The 15,233-nt window shown below is 31.1% G+C and overlaps 1 protein-coding gene and 1 non-coding gene across 2 annotated transcripts; both read right to left on the bottom strand.

The window, feature by feature from the left end:
* Positions 1–12,040: 12,040 nt before the first annotated feature.
* Positions 12,041–12,148, bottom strand: LOC112730997 (small nucleolar RNA R71). The gene has a single exon (XR_003166793.1). It is a non-coding gene; the product is annotated as a small nucleolar RNA R71 (small nucleolar RNA).
* A 1,754-nt stretch (positions 12,149–13,902) lies between these two features.
* LOC140176804 (protein MAIN-LIKE 2-like) lies at positions 13,903–14,352 on the bottom strand. Its single transcript, XM_072208354.1, has one exon. The coding sequence runs from the start codon at positions 14,350–14,352 to the stop codon at positions 13,903–13,905; it is 450 nt and encodes a 149-aa protein (XP_072064455.1).
* Positions 14,353–15,233: the final 881 nt, after the last annotated feature.

The following is a 15,233-nucleotide window of genomic DNA, read 5'->3' as shown; positions in this document are numbered from 1 at the left end:
ATGTTAAAATTTTTGTGCATGAAGAGGATTTTTTAGGACACGTGATGAGTAAAAAAACCGAAAACAAAATAAATGAACATATATATGGAAACACTTTTTTAATAAAATGATATTTGGTTTTATTTATAGAAAGAGAATTATATAATTCAAAAATGAAATGTGTGAAGCAAAATTAAACTAAAAATTATTTCGAATTAAAATTAACATATGGAAAAAGTTTTCTTTTTTTTATTTTGAAAGTTGAATAATTTTAATTAGTAAATAAGTTCAACTAAATTAATCTAATAATTTATGAGAAACCTAAAAAAAATAATAATTAAATTTAGTAATAAAAATAATTTATTCACATTATATATATATATATATATATATATAATATAATATAAAATGTTGATTATTTATTAGTCGGTGTTAAAAATATTAGAAATTTTGTATCTAATAAAATTCTTATAGTTAGGACAACAATAGCTAAAAAAATTGTAAATCCATATATTTTAATATTCAAAATTAATTTTTGAAGATTTTTAATGATCCTTCTTTTATAAGCGAATTAGAAAGTATTTTTTATAGTTATAATAAGAATTCTAGCTATTTAAAAAATATCTGTAAGATATATGATAATCATTAGATGTATCAGTTTAATGAACCTACGTACATTTTAATTGAAAGAATTATTTCTTTAAATCAATGTCATATTTTTTTAACTATTTACAATCTTAAATCTTGTCAATTTTTAAATTTTGACCTTAAACACTAAACTCTGAATCTCACTATCAAACTTAAATCCTAAAGTATAAATTCTAAACTCTCTCTTAACAGTAATTTCTCTAAATCTTGAATCCTAAATCCTAAACATTCAATCAGTTTCATTAAACTCTTAAGTTTAAATATAAAATCCTTAACCTTTTAACCTAAAATCGAAACCCTAACACCATAAATGATAAATCATAATCTAATAAAGTCTAAACTCGATATATACGATAATCTATAAATTGTAAATCCTGAATTCTAGTTCTGAAATCCTAAATCATTTACAATATTCCTAACTCTTAACCTAAAATCATATACAACAACGTCACACGCCTCAGCCAGATAGCTCATCGACATCGCTTCAGCAGCTGATGAAGAATAACTTCATCACCGCCGTAGCATTGCCCTACTCGAAACTATATAATCATAAACACTTATGGACCCGCTAAAATTATGGAAATGATAGTGACTCTGATCAAAATTCTAAGTAGTGATAATATATTTATTACACAGGAACAGTTTAAAGAAGTTGTGTTTATGTGAAATTAACAGTTAAGAACTATTAAACGATAACTTAGTCAAACTTGTCGAATCTTCTAACGAATAAACCGAACGACAAAGTGTGTGTTTGGATTAGAGTTGGTTAAACTGAAATTTGAAAGAAAGTGATTTTGTAAAACTGATTTCGAAGATAAGTGATTTTGTGCCAACATAATCTATGTTTGGCAATTCTATATTAAAATTAATTTTGATAAAATGAAATTGTTTGGATAATATTGGTTAAAATCACTTTTAGATAGATAATTAGTAAATTACTAAAAAATTATAATATTATTTTTAAGTATATTTAATCATTTTTAATACTTCTTTTAGTATTTATTTTATATGATATTTTTTATAAAAATATATTTTAGTTTGTTATAATTTTTTTAATAAAAATTAATATTTATTTATTAAATTAAAAGTAATATATAAAATAATATATTTTTGCAGTTTCTATGAATACTATCAATAATCCTAAATTGTTTACTGTTTTGGATTCCAGGTTTTTACTAATTAGGTTTTTATTATTATTTAGGGTTAATTTTTGACTTAATTTATCAATTTCATTAGAAACAATAATACATATTATAACAAATTAGAATAATAAACAATGACCAAGAATTATAATAATTAATTTTACAATGCGAAGAAAAAAAAAATATTGTATAAGATGCTAATATTGGAAAATATCTACGGTTAAAGAAGAAAATTAGTAAATAGCGTCCGATTTTATCTTGACCGAAAATATTAATTATTTATAGACGTTTTTCTGTGGGTGACGAGAACTGGGTTGGGCGACTGACATACGCAATTTTACTCGGTGTTCAACGAATAACACAGCTTCAACGAATAACACAGCTTCAAAAAAAATTTTTGGGCTTCAAATCAAATTGGCCCAAACATTTAACTACATTAATTAACATAATCTACTACCTAACTTATTAATCACTTTGACAAGTTAAAGCCTGTTGTTCCTCTGCTTCCGTCAGATTTGTTTTGTCTTGGGAAACATCTTTACACGCGTCCAATATCCATGCACTCCACCTTGTTTCAACATGTAATGAAAATTCTTCATTTCATCACTGTAGCACTGCCCGTGTTTTTTTTTGTTGAGAATTGAGATGCTCTTTTTGTCAAAGAATTTAGTGAAATAGTTAATATTAATTGCAGGTGTTTTTTGTTCTATTTGGGCCAGATATATAGTAATAATCTCTTTTTTGAGTTAATAAAACATATCTACGTAATATATTAATCAGTTATTCTATCTGTTAAATGCAATTAAAATTGATAAAATTTTTTTGTTGGGATCTTTTTATCTTTTAGAATAATCATCAGAAACTGTTTATAATTTTTTTTCTATTTTTATTACAGTTTTTATATATATTAGCTAAACTTATTCGATAAAAATTTAAAAATATTAGTAATTTTAAATTTTTTATTTATAAAAATTGAATAAAAAATATACATATTAATAACAATGTTATTAATTATTATTATCAGTTTTACCCATTTATTGCTAATTATTCTAAAATATTAAAATTTAAATCCTTTATATTATATATAAGTAAATAGTTAACATAAATATTCTCATTTGTTATATCTATTTTAGATAAAATATTGTGTTAAATTTTTATTATTTATTATAAAATAAAATATGCACTTTTTCAAATAAAAATGAGTTTATATGAACTAGGATAGTTAATTTAAATTAAGTATAGCTAAAATTTAACATAATCATAATAATATAATAGAGTATATACCCATTTTGGTCCTCAAAGAATTTTAAACCAGACATTTTAGTCCCCAATAAAAATTAATTACTCGATTGGTCTCTAACAATTAATTTCGTCAGTCACTTAGGTCCTTGGCTCCGTCAACTCTAACGGAAGACAAAATGGTCCCTGAAAACTCTAACATGGGACAAAATGATCCCTGACAACTCTAACAAGGGACAAAATGATCCCTGACCCCTTTATTCGAAAACGACACTGTTCTTCCCCAATTTTTATCATATCTCGCATAACCCTAACATTCATATTCTCCTTCTTCACCTCCACAATCTTCTTTTCCATCTTTTTCTTCCTCCTCTTTAGCTTCAAGATTAAGGCATGGTGTAATTGTCACATGTGTCGCACCTACCTTAACATGTCATGGACCACACACTTCCTAAATCTTTGTGACTGGTACATCCACCTCCTCTGCACTTCACCCACCTAAAGCATCCACTTCCACGTCTTTGATAACATCATCTCCAACGCCGACAACGTCCACGACATCCTCAAGACCAAGTTCTACAACTACTCCAAGGGCACGCCTTTCTCCACTCTCCGACAAGCAATATAGATTATTGGATATTATGACATCATGAGAAGATTCTCCTTTGACATCATATGAAAATTCTCATTTGAAATAGACACTGAGTGTTTCATTCCTTCTTTCCCGGAGTCCAAGTTGGTAGACAGCTTCGACCTCGCATCCAAGCTATTACAACGAGCAATGTCACCGTTGCTGCTCATATGGAAACTGAAGCGATTACTGAACATTGATTCGGAGAAGAAGTTGAAGGAAGCGATCGGAGTGGTGGACAATGTGGTCATGGAGATGTTAGGGCAGAGGAGGAGGGAGATGGCAACGACGACGATGAGTCTTAACAAATCAGACTTGCTATCTATATTCATGGGATCCATCGAAGACGACAACTAGTTGAGAGACATAGGCATTAGTTTCCTGAGTATGAATTGGTTGAGAACAAGTTGAGATTTTTTTTTTTTGTGAACATTAAATTTATAGTGTGCATTGTGTAGTTTGAAGTTACAGTGTTAGACTGTTAGTGTTATATGAGATATGATGAAAATTGGGAGAGAACAGTGTCGTTTTCGAACAGAGGAGATCAGAGACCATTTTGTCCCCTGTTAGAGTTGTCATGGACTATTTTGTCCTCCGTTAGAATTAATGGAGTAAAGGACCTAAGTGACTGACGGAGTTAATTGTTAGGGACCAATCGATAATTAATTTTAGTTGGGGACTAAAGTGTCTAGTCTGAAATTCTTTGAGGACCAAAATGGGTATATACTCAATATAATATCTTAACAATTTTTCTAAACAAAATTAAAAAGATTTAAAAAATATATCATCCGTTTAATTTTATAAGTAAAAAAATTAAAAATACTAATATTTCTTAAATGTTACATAATAAATTTAGTCAATGTATATAAATAAAGATAATAAAAAAATAAATAAAATCTTAAACAGTCCCAGACAATTACTCCCAAAAGATAACGAGTCTCCAATAAAAAAAATTTGTTAATCCTAATTAACAGTTAACGAATAATTGGAATAAATAAATAGTTTAACGTGTTACAGAAGTATGTTTTGTTAATAAAAAAATATTGAGTAATTACCCAAATCAGTTTTCAAGAGTTTTAAAAGCGGACATTTTAGTTTCCAAGAAAAATTAATACACAAATCAATTCCCAAGGTCTTACAGACAAATCAGTCCCCAATTTATTTTTCAGCAGAGTAATTACCCAGATTAGTCCTCAAGAATTTTAAAAACGGACATTTTAGCTCCCAAAAAAAGTTAATACACAGATCAATTTCCAATATTTTTCTTCATTAGACATAAGACCATCTCCAGTAGGGAACTCATCCCAGTTCCTGTTTATGGCTCACCTGTCATAAAAAGTAACTCCACATCAGCTTTTGCGTCATAAACAATAAATAGGAACTCAAAGCATCTCTCTCTTCTCCGTTAGGAGGAACTAACTTTAGTCCCTATTGTGGTCCCACTTAATTAATTAATTAAAATACTTAAAATTAATATAATTAATTTTTTTTAATAATATTATTTAAATTTATAAATTTAAAAATAATTCATTATTAAAAAATATTAATATTAAATAAATTCATATATAATAATAATACACAATATATAATTCGAGATTATACTAATTTATAGTTTTGTGTTTACAACTGCTAATTTTAATAATATCATTAGCATTTTAAATTTTAAAAATAAAAATAACCAACTCAACTAAAAATTATTTTATAAGGTATAAAAATTAAATTTATTTTTTAATGTAAGTAAATTTAATTAATTATAATTTAATATAATAATATAAATAATATTCAATATTAATTATAATATAAATAATTAATATAAATTATTAATTAAATAAAAACTTAATTATTTAATCTAATTAATTATTATTTAAATAATTAATATAAATTATTAATTAAATAAAAATATAATTATTTAATATAATTTTTATTATAATTATTACTAATTTAATTATTATTTAATTATTTAATTATTTCAGATTTTATATTATTATTTTTTTATAATAACTTACCAAATGGCAAGTTATTATTGGTTAATTTGAGTCCCTGCTTAGAGGGACTCCCTTACTTTGATCCTTGTGCGAGAACTCACTCCTTCTCTCCTCCAATGGTTAGAGTTCCTATATGTCAGAAAAGAGACAAAGAGAAACTCACCATTAGAGATGCTCTAGCAGTCCTCTGTCTGAAAAAAATAAAATAAAATTATTATTATTATTATTATTATTATCAATTACATAATAATATTGTACCATAATTTTTTATATTTTTTAGACAAAAATAATAATAAATTTATTCATTAGATTTTTATGTATGTATTTATAATATATATATATATATATATATATATATCTAACGAATAAATTTATTATTACTTTTGTCCAAAAAATATAAAAAATAATAATAATAATATTATGCAATTATAATAATAATGATAATAATATTAATACATTCTTTTTTATTAGAAACAAGTAAGGTGAATAATAATGCTTTGAAATTTAAATTAAAATATTTTCTTTTAATACAAACATAATTTTTAAAATAGGACATCTTTTGATTATATTAAATACAAAAATATCAAATAATTTTAACTTTAAATTTTTTGTAGAATAATCTCTAATAATTTTATTTATTTATTTATTTATTTATTTATTTATTTATTTATTATTATTATTATTATTATTATTATTATTATTATTATTATTATTATTATTATTATTTAGTGACAATAAATATTATAAAATGCATACATAATAATCTAATGAATAAATTTATTATTACTTTTGTTCAAAAAATATAAAAAATTATGGTACAATATTATTATGCAATTAATAATAATAATAATAATAATAATAATAATAATAATAATAATAATATTATTATTATTATTATTATTATTTTATTTTATTTTTTTGGATTGAAGACTGTTATGTCTAAGAGAGAAAAACATTGAAAATTGATCTGTGTATTAATTTTTTTTGAGACTAAAGTGTTCGTTTTTAAAATTCTTAGGGACTGATCTGGGTAATTACTTTGCCGGAAAATAAACTGTAAACTGATTTTTCTGTCGGAATAAAACCTTAAAAATTAAATTGTGTATTAATTTTTTTTAAGAACTAAAATATTTATTTTTAAAATTCTTAAGGACTAATTTAAATAATTACTTAAAAATATTATATTATCAGAAGGACTAATTAATCTCAATGAAATAAAGTTTAAGGGCCAGAATAAAATTTTTTTTTTATTAAAAGTCTCGTTATCTTTTAGAATAATTGTTCGGAGCAGTTAATTTTTTTTCTTTCTCCACATAATATTCGACAGAACAATGTTTGATATGCTACTCTCTGTACATTGTATTTTTTACAAATGCAAAAATAGTTATCCATAAAATATGCTTCCGATGGATTGATAATACATTCTCGACGGATTATACTTTTACAAATAAAAAGAATAAATTGTTAAAATAGTACTAAAAAAACTCACATGGTTAACCAAAAAAAAAAATCTAAAAGATGCTAACGATAAATAAGTGCTTAAAAAATTTAAAATTATGATAAAAAGAATTAGATATTAAATATATATTTTTTTAAAAAAATTTAGAAATAAGATTTTGATACAATTTTTTGCAAGCATCACCAAAAAAATAAAACCTTTTCATTCTTAAAATTTGGTAATTTTTTATGTCAACTTATTTTTTTATTTTTTATTGTGAATGACCAAATTTTTTAAAAAATAAAAAATAAAATCTAGAGATCAAATTTAGTTTTTATTTTTTTTATGTATTTTATAAATATTTATTCAAATATTGACACAGTTCAAATCAAATAAATAAGTCGTTTGGTAAATACGAAAGTTTTTTTGTTACTTATAAAAAATATAATATTTATTAGTTATTTTTGTTATATTTTCAAATTTTTTAAGGATTGTTTTGTCGATAACATGTTTTATGGACTATATTTTTCCTACAATTTGCCCTTGGCACATTGTTTGTACACATACACCTCTAAAAGTTTGTTAAACACCATATCAGTTAATATTTAAGTGATTCATCAAAAATAAAATAATATGTAAAGAAAAGGACAAAATGCACAATTAAACCAAATAGAGGAGTCACAAAAAAAAAATCAAATGGAGGCCCAAATTATACAATTCTACCAAATTGAAAAACGTTATTTGAATCTCCCAAAGACACATTCTTATGTAATTCGAATGAGTCCCATTCGAATTAGACAAACCAACACTAATTCGAATTAGTCCAAATCGAATTAGTAGTGATGCTGGTAATTCGAATTTGGCCAATTCGAATTATGCATGCATGTAGTCTTAAGGTAGTTTGAATCAGGGTGATTCGAATTATGCATGCAAGGACGTCCCTAGTAATTTGAATGGGTCTGTTTTGAATTATATGTATATAATTCGAAATTGACTGCTTCGAATTATCAAGCCCCGACGTGTATAAATATGGTGTAACGTGAATTCCTCCTATTAGAGTGAAACACAATGGCTAGTGAAGAGAGTTTTTTAGTGTTGGTGCACTATAGAGGGTCGATTAAGAAATAACATGTTCTGGTATTAAGTTTACTGATAAGAATTCCCCCAGTATTTTTCTGAAACCTACAACGAGTTTCGCTTACTTCCTGAATTCTATAATACAGAAACTAGGGTTGCAAGGCGTGAAATGGGTTGAGAAGTTATTCTATCACATTCCGATTTCAGTTCTGCGAGATGATGTGAAATACGATTCATTTGTCATAGGGATCGGAGTGACGAGGATTTGGAGGTTCTGTTCCATTGTCATCGGCAGTTTCCCGAGGTCAGGACACCTAAGCTGTTGGCAAATCTTGTAGATGTGGTTTCTAGCTCAAGTGGTTCGAACCGGAATGCCCAAACTCCAGCAACGGCAGCCTGTTCTAGTTCGAGGCCTGTTGGTGCATCTTCATCCGTGCCTATGATTGCACTTCAGGAAATGGTGGTTGCCTCCCCGTTCGCAGTTGATCTCAACCGCAATAGTGACGGAGAAGTTGGTATTATTGATAGGGCGACAGACTTATCATAGTGTGGGACACCGGATGGTATAGACAATGCATTGTCGAATGATGATGACGCTGATGATGTGGAGCCAGACATCATTGCCGAATAGCGGTGATGACATAGCAGCGAGTAATCCACTTGGGGCTGGCGGAGCGTCCAGCTCAGGGACTCAGCAGTACCCCCGCACTTTTCATCTTTGGACTTGGATGCCATGATACAGAAGGGGCTTCCTGGAGAACCTATTGGATTTGGTGCCAGAGATACTCAAAGTACCGGAGGTCTATCAGAGTTTTAGGTTGGTCAACAGTTTCAGGACAAAGAGGAGGTCGTGTTAAACGTGAAGACATATAGCATTCGACGCAGGATACAGTACAAAGTGGTAGAGTCCGATTATCGCAAGTACCTCGGGAAGTGTATGGAATTAGGCAACGGGTGCACATGGTTGATTAGGATCAGTCTCTGCTAGCACAGAGGTATTTGGAAGGTAAAACTGTACAATGGACCTCATACTTGTCTATCCATGTCGATCTCAAGCGATCACAGGAGTCTTGATTATCATGTGATCTCGGCCTTCATACTGCCAATGGTTAGAGTTGATGCAGCCGTCTATATCAAGGTACTGCTGAGTGCGACAGAGGCACATTTCGGATTTAGGCCGACTTATAAGAGGGTTTGGTTGGCTAAGCAGAAGGTCGTGGCTCAGATTTACGGAGATTGGGATGAGTCATACAATGAGTTGTTGCGATGGGTCCTAGGTGTGCAGATGACGATACCTGGTAGTGTTGCAGTGTTGAAGACGAGTCCTGTGCGAGTGGGTGGGTAGGTGGACGATTTGCAAGCCTATTTTCACCGACTTTTTTGGACGAGTGGTGCACGAAATTGTGATCTCTGGTAATGGCTTCTTAGGCCAGATACTCTGATCTAGTTTTACAGTCTGTCACAATTTCGTGCACCAAGTTTTTGGCGCCGTTGCCGGGGATTGTTCGTGTGTGGACAACTGACGGTTCATCCTGTTGCTCAGATTAGGTAATTTTCTTTTTGTTTTGTTTTCAAAAATCTTTCAAAAATATTTTCCTTTGTTTTCGAAAAAAAAAAATTTTTACTAAAAATAATGTTTTCAAAAATAAATTATTCTATGGCTTCAAAATTTTTAAGAATGAATTCTAGTGTTTCATGAAGCATGCTAAAGCCTATCTGGCTGTAAAGCCATACCCAAACTGCTTTGGGATTGGCTAATCACTTCAGTGGAGTCATGCCCAATCCTTTTGGATAGGGTATGTTAGGCTTGTCATGTCTGAATTACACTCATATTTTTATTAAAGCTTGGCTGGCTATTAAGCCATGCCTGACCCTTTGATTGGAGCTTTAAGACTAACATGGCAAGATTCCTGGAATTCATATTAAAAACTTTGAAATCCTTATTCTTACTTCTCACAATAATTTTCGAAAAAAAAAATCCAAAAAAAAATTAGAAAATCATAAAAATAAAAAATATTTTGTGTTTCTTGTTTGAGTCTTGAGTCATATTATAAGTTTGGTGTCACTTGCATATGCATCTTGCATTTTTCGAAAATATCATGCATTCATAGTGTTCTTCATGATCTTCAAGTTGTTCTTGGTAAGTCTTCTTGTTTGATCTTGATGATTTTTTGTTTTGTGTCCTTTCATGTTTATCATATGCATTCTTGAATTCTTAGTGTCTAAGCATTAAAGAATTCTAAGTTTGGTGTCTTGCATGTTTTCCTTGCATTAAAAATTTTTCAAAAATATGTTCTTGATGTTCATCATGACATTCAAAGTGTTCTTGGTGTTCATCTTGACATTCATAGCATTCATGCATGCATCACATATTTTAATTCAAAAATTTCATGCATTGCATCATTTTAGTGTTTTTCTCTTGCATCATAAAAATTCAAAAATCAAAAAAATATCTTTCCCTTTTTCTCTCATCAAATTCGAAAATTTGGATGGACTTTTTCAAAAAAAAAAAAATTTTAAAATCTAGTTGTTCTTATGAGTCAAATCAAATTTTCAATTTGAAAATCTTATCTTTTTCAATCTCTTTTTCAAAAATCAAATCTTTTTCAAAATTATTAGTTATTTTCGAAAATTCCAAAAATATTTTTCAAAAATCTTTTTCTTATCTTATATCATAATTTTCTAAAATAACATAAATAATTAATGTTTTGATTCAAAAATTTGAAGTTTGTTACTTGCTTGTTAAGAAAGATTCAAACTTTAAGTTCTAGAATCATATCTTGTGATTTCTTATGAATCAAGTCATTAATTGTGATTTTAAAAATCAAATCTTTTTCAAAAACTAATTCCTATCATATCTTTTCAAAAATATCTTCTTATCTTATCTTTTTCAAAAATATCTTTTCTAACTTCCTAACTTCTTATCTTTTCAAAATTTGTTTCAACCAACTAACTAACTTTTTGTTTGTTTCTTAACTTTTTCAAAACTACCTAACTAACTCTCTCTCTCTCATTTTTCGAAAATATCTCTCCCCTTTTTCAAAAATTCTTTTTAATTTATTAATTATTTTAATTTAAAAAAAAACTTAATTTTCGAAAATTACTAAATATTTTTCAAAAACTATTTTCAAAAATCACTAACTCTTTTTCAAAATAATTTTCGAAAATTATTCCTCCCCCATCTCATTCTATTTATTCATTCATGTCCTAACATCTCATCTCACATTCCAATCCTCACAGTTGTGTTTCTTCCTTTACATCACATCCTTTATCTCCCCCTCTTCTTCTACTTACAAAGGGATCCCTATACTGTGGTATAAAGGATCTCTATTATTATTATTATTTTTCTGTCCATTCTTCCTTGTATATGAGCAGGAGCAAGGATAAGAACATTCTTGTGGAAGCAGATCCAGAACCTGAAAGGACTCTGAAGAGAAAATTAAGAGAAGCTAAAATACAACAATCCAGAGATAACCTTTCAGAAATTTTCAAACAGGCAGAGGAGATGGCAGCCGAAAATAATAATAATGTAAGGAAGATGCTTGGTGACTTTACTGCACCTAATTCCAATTTACATGGAAGAAGCATCTCCATTCCTGCCATTGGAGCAAACAACTTTGAGCTGAAACCTCAATTAGTTTCTCTGATGCAGCAGAACTGCAAGTTTCATGGACTTCCATCTGAAGATCCTTTTCAGTTCTTGACTGAATTCTTGCAGATATGTGATACTGTTAAGACTAATGGAATAAATCCTGAAGTCTACAGGCTCATGCTTTTCCCTTTTGCTATAAGAGACAGAGCTAGATTATGGTTGGATTCTCAACCTAAAGACAGCCTGAACTCTTGGGATAAGCTGGTCACGGCTTTCTTAGCCAAGTACTTTCCTCCTCAAAAGCTGAGCAAGCTTAGAGCTGATGTTCAAACCTTCAGACAGAAAGAAGGTGAATCCCTCTATGAAGCTTGGGAAAGATACAAACAGTTGACCAAAAAGTGTCCTTCTGACATGCTTTCAGAATGGACCATCCTGGATATATTCTATGATGGTTTATCTGAGCTATCAAAGATGTCACTGGACACTTCTGCAGGTGGATCCATTCACCTAAAGAAAACGCCTGCAGAAGCTCAAGAACTCATTGACATGGTTGCTAATAACCAGTTCATATACACTTCTGAAAGGAATCCTGTGAGTAATAGGACGCCTATGAAGAAGGGAGTTCTTGAGGTTGATACTCTGAATGCCATATTGGCTCAGAATAAAATATTGACTCAGCAAGTCAATATGATCTCTCAGAGTCTGCATGGAATGCAAGCTGCATCCAACAGTACTCAAGAGGCATCTTCTGAAGAAGAAGCCTATGATCCTGAGAACCCTGCAATAGCAGAGGTAAATTACTTAGGTGAACCTTATGGAAACACCTATAACTCAACATGGAGAAATCATCCAAATTTCTCATGGAAGGATCAAAAGCCCCAACAAGGCTTTAATAATGGTGGAAGAAACAGGTTTAGCAATAGCAAACCTTTTCCATCATCAACTCAGCAACAGACAGAGAACTCTGAACAAAATGCTTCTAATTTAGCAAATCTAGTCTCTGATCTATCTAAGGCCACTGTAAGTTTCATGAATGAAACCAGATCTTCCATTAGAAATTTGGAAGCACAAGTGGGCCAGCTGAGTAAAAGGATCACTGATATCCCTCCTAGTACTCTCCCAAGCAATACAGAAGAGAACCCAAAAGGAGAGTGCAAGGCCATTGACATAAGTGCCCTGGCCGAACCTGTGAGGAGAGGAGAGGACGTGAATCCCAAGGAGGAAGACCTCCTGGGACGTCCAGTGACCAATAAGGAGCTTCCCTCTGAGGAACCAAAGGACTCTGAGGCTCATCTAGAGACCATAGAGATTCCATTGAACCTCCTTATGCCCTTCATGAGCTCTGATGAGTATTCCTCTTCTGAAGAGAATGAGGATGTCACTGAAGAGCAAACTGCCAAGTTTCTTGGTGCAATCATGAAGCTGAATGCCAAATTGTTTGGCATTGATGCTTGGGAAGTTGAACCTCCCTTGTTCATCAATGAACTAAGTGATCTGGATCAACTGACATTACCTCAGAAGAGACAGGATCCTGGAAAGTTCATAATACCCTGTACCATAGGCACCATGATCTTTAAGGCTCTGTGTGACCTTGGTTCAGGAATAAACCTCATGCCCCTCTCTGTAATAGAGAAACTGGGAATCTATGGGGTGCAAGCTGCTAAAATCTCACTAGAGATGGCAGACAGCTCAAGAAGACAGGCTTATGGACACGTAGAAGATGTATTGGTAAAAGTTGAGGGCCTTTACATCCCTGCTGATTTCATAGTCCTGGATACTGGAAAGGAAGAGGATGAATCCATCATCCTAGGAAGACCTTTCCTGGCCACAACAAGAGCTGTGATTGATGTTGACAGAGGTGAAATAGTCCTTCAATGGAATGAGAACTCCCTTGTATTCAAAACCCAAGGATCTCCCTCTGCAACTATGGAGTGGAAGCATGAAAAGCTTCTCTCAAAGCAGAGTCAACCAGAGCCCCCACAGTCAAACTCTAAGTTTGGTGTTGGGAGGCCACAACCAAACTCTATGTTTGGTGTTGAACTCCCATATCCAAACTCTAAGTTTGGTGTTGGAGAGTCTCAACAAAGCTCTGCACATCTGTGAGGCTCCATGAGAGCCCACTGTCAAGCTATTGACATTAAAGAAGCGCTTGTTGGGAGGCAACCCAATGTTTATCTAATTCTTATGTGCGAGTGGATGGGCACCGTGTATTGAGGCATTCCTGTGCGAGTACCAGACTTATCACCAAATAGTTGAGTCCCCAACAACATCATGATATAGGCCCAGGCATACCTCCTAATAGTGGGCTCATCGGCTCCATCAGAAAGCTCTCCGAATGTCTCGTGGAACCAGCTGCAGTTCACTGCGAACTTCTGGATGCAGTTCGCAGGAGGCAATACACCCAGTAGCTCCTCGAACCATGCCCAAGCTGGGCGACTACCCTCGATGTACGTCTGAAAATCTGTCAGGAAACCACTAACATAATGTCCATTGATCGACAGCCCTAACAGGTATGCCACGTCCTGTGATGTAATCGTGCACTCCTCGAACGGCATATGAAACGTGTGCGTTTCCGGACGCCATCGCTTCACAAATGCACTAACCAGGGGCTCATCTAACATAAATCAGCTCTCGTTCAGCCTCGTAAGATGGTATAAACCGGCCATCTGCAAGTACGGAACGATCCTCTCATCCAGGCGCATACCCTGCTGCCATCGTATGCTCGTGATATATCGGTGGGGCTGTATAAAGAACGTATCAGATTGTCTCTCAACTCGGAACATATTTATACAACATCATTCACTAATGCATATCTTAATCCAAATAATACAACTTGTCTCTACCAAATAATGTTACGCATTATGATGAAAAATAACATCATATATACATCAAACTAGGCCTAATAAAAAAATATTTTCTTAAAACTAGTATAACATTAACATAAAAAATTTACTTCAATGATTACTATTCTTGTTAACAAAAAAAAAATTTACTCTAAATAAGTTTCACCCTCTGTTATCTTTACTACTTATACTTTTCTATTTATAATTTGTAATCACTATCCAAATTAGAAATTGATCCGTCGAACGTTTACGCACTAATAAGCCACTAATATAACCACTCTATCTAACTTAACAACGGTAAATAATGACTACCATTATAACAAACAAAAAGCAAAAAAAAAAAAAAGCAACACATTAAATTCTATTTTAAAAGAAAAAGTGCGCACCAACCTCTTCATTAATGACACTAGTTATATGGGCAACTCCATTCAAACAATAAAGTCGGTCCGAGTTATCTCCCATCAGCATAATATCATGTTGAACACTTTATTGGATTCGTAGGAAAAGAGTTTTCTCTGGAATTTGGTAGGACAGGGGTTTGGGATTGCAGTTCGAATTAGCTCAATTCGAACTCTATTTATAGGGAAGGCTTTGTAATTCGAATGAGTGCCATTCGAATTACTTTGGGCTGCCTAAACCGTGTGTAAATCGAATTACCT

This window comes from Arachis hypogaea, chromosome 12 (genome assembly GCF_003086295.3).
Source record: "Arachis hypogaea cultivar Tifrunner chromosome 12, arahy.Tifrunner.gnm2.J5K5, whole genome shotgun sequence".
In the NCBI taxonomy this organism is placed as follows: Eukaryota; Viridiplantae; Streptophyta; class Magnoliopsida; order Fabales; family Fabaceae; genus Arachis; species Arachis hypogaea.
Note: the sequence above shows the minus strand (reverse complement) of the source record. Positions and strands in the feature narration are given on the sequence as shown.

Bases quoted from the DNA above. Each gene is read 5' to 3' on its own strand.
- LOC140176804 (XM_072208354.1), bottom strand. From the start codon at position 14,352: ATGTTAGATGAGCCCCTGGTTAGTGCATTTGTGAAGCGATGGCGTCCG.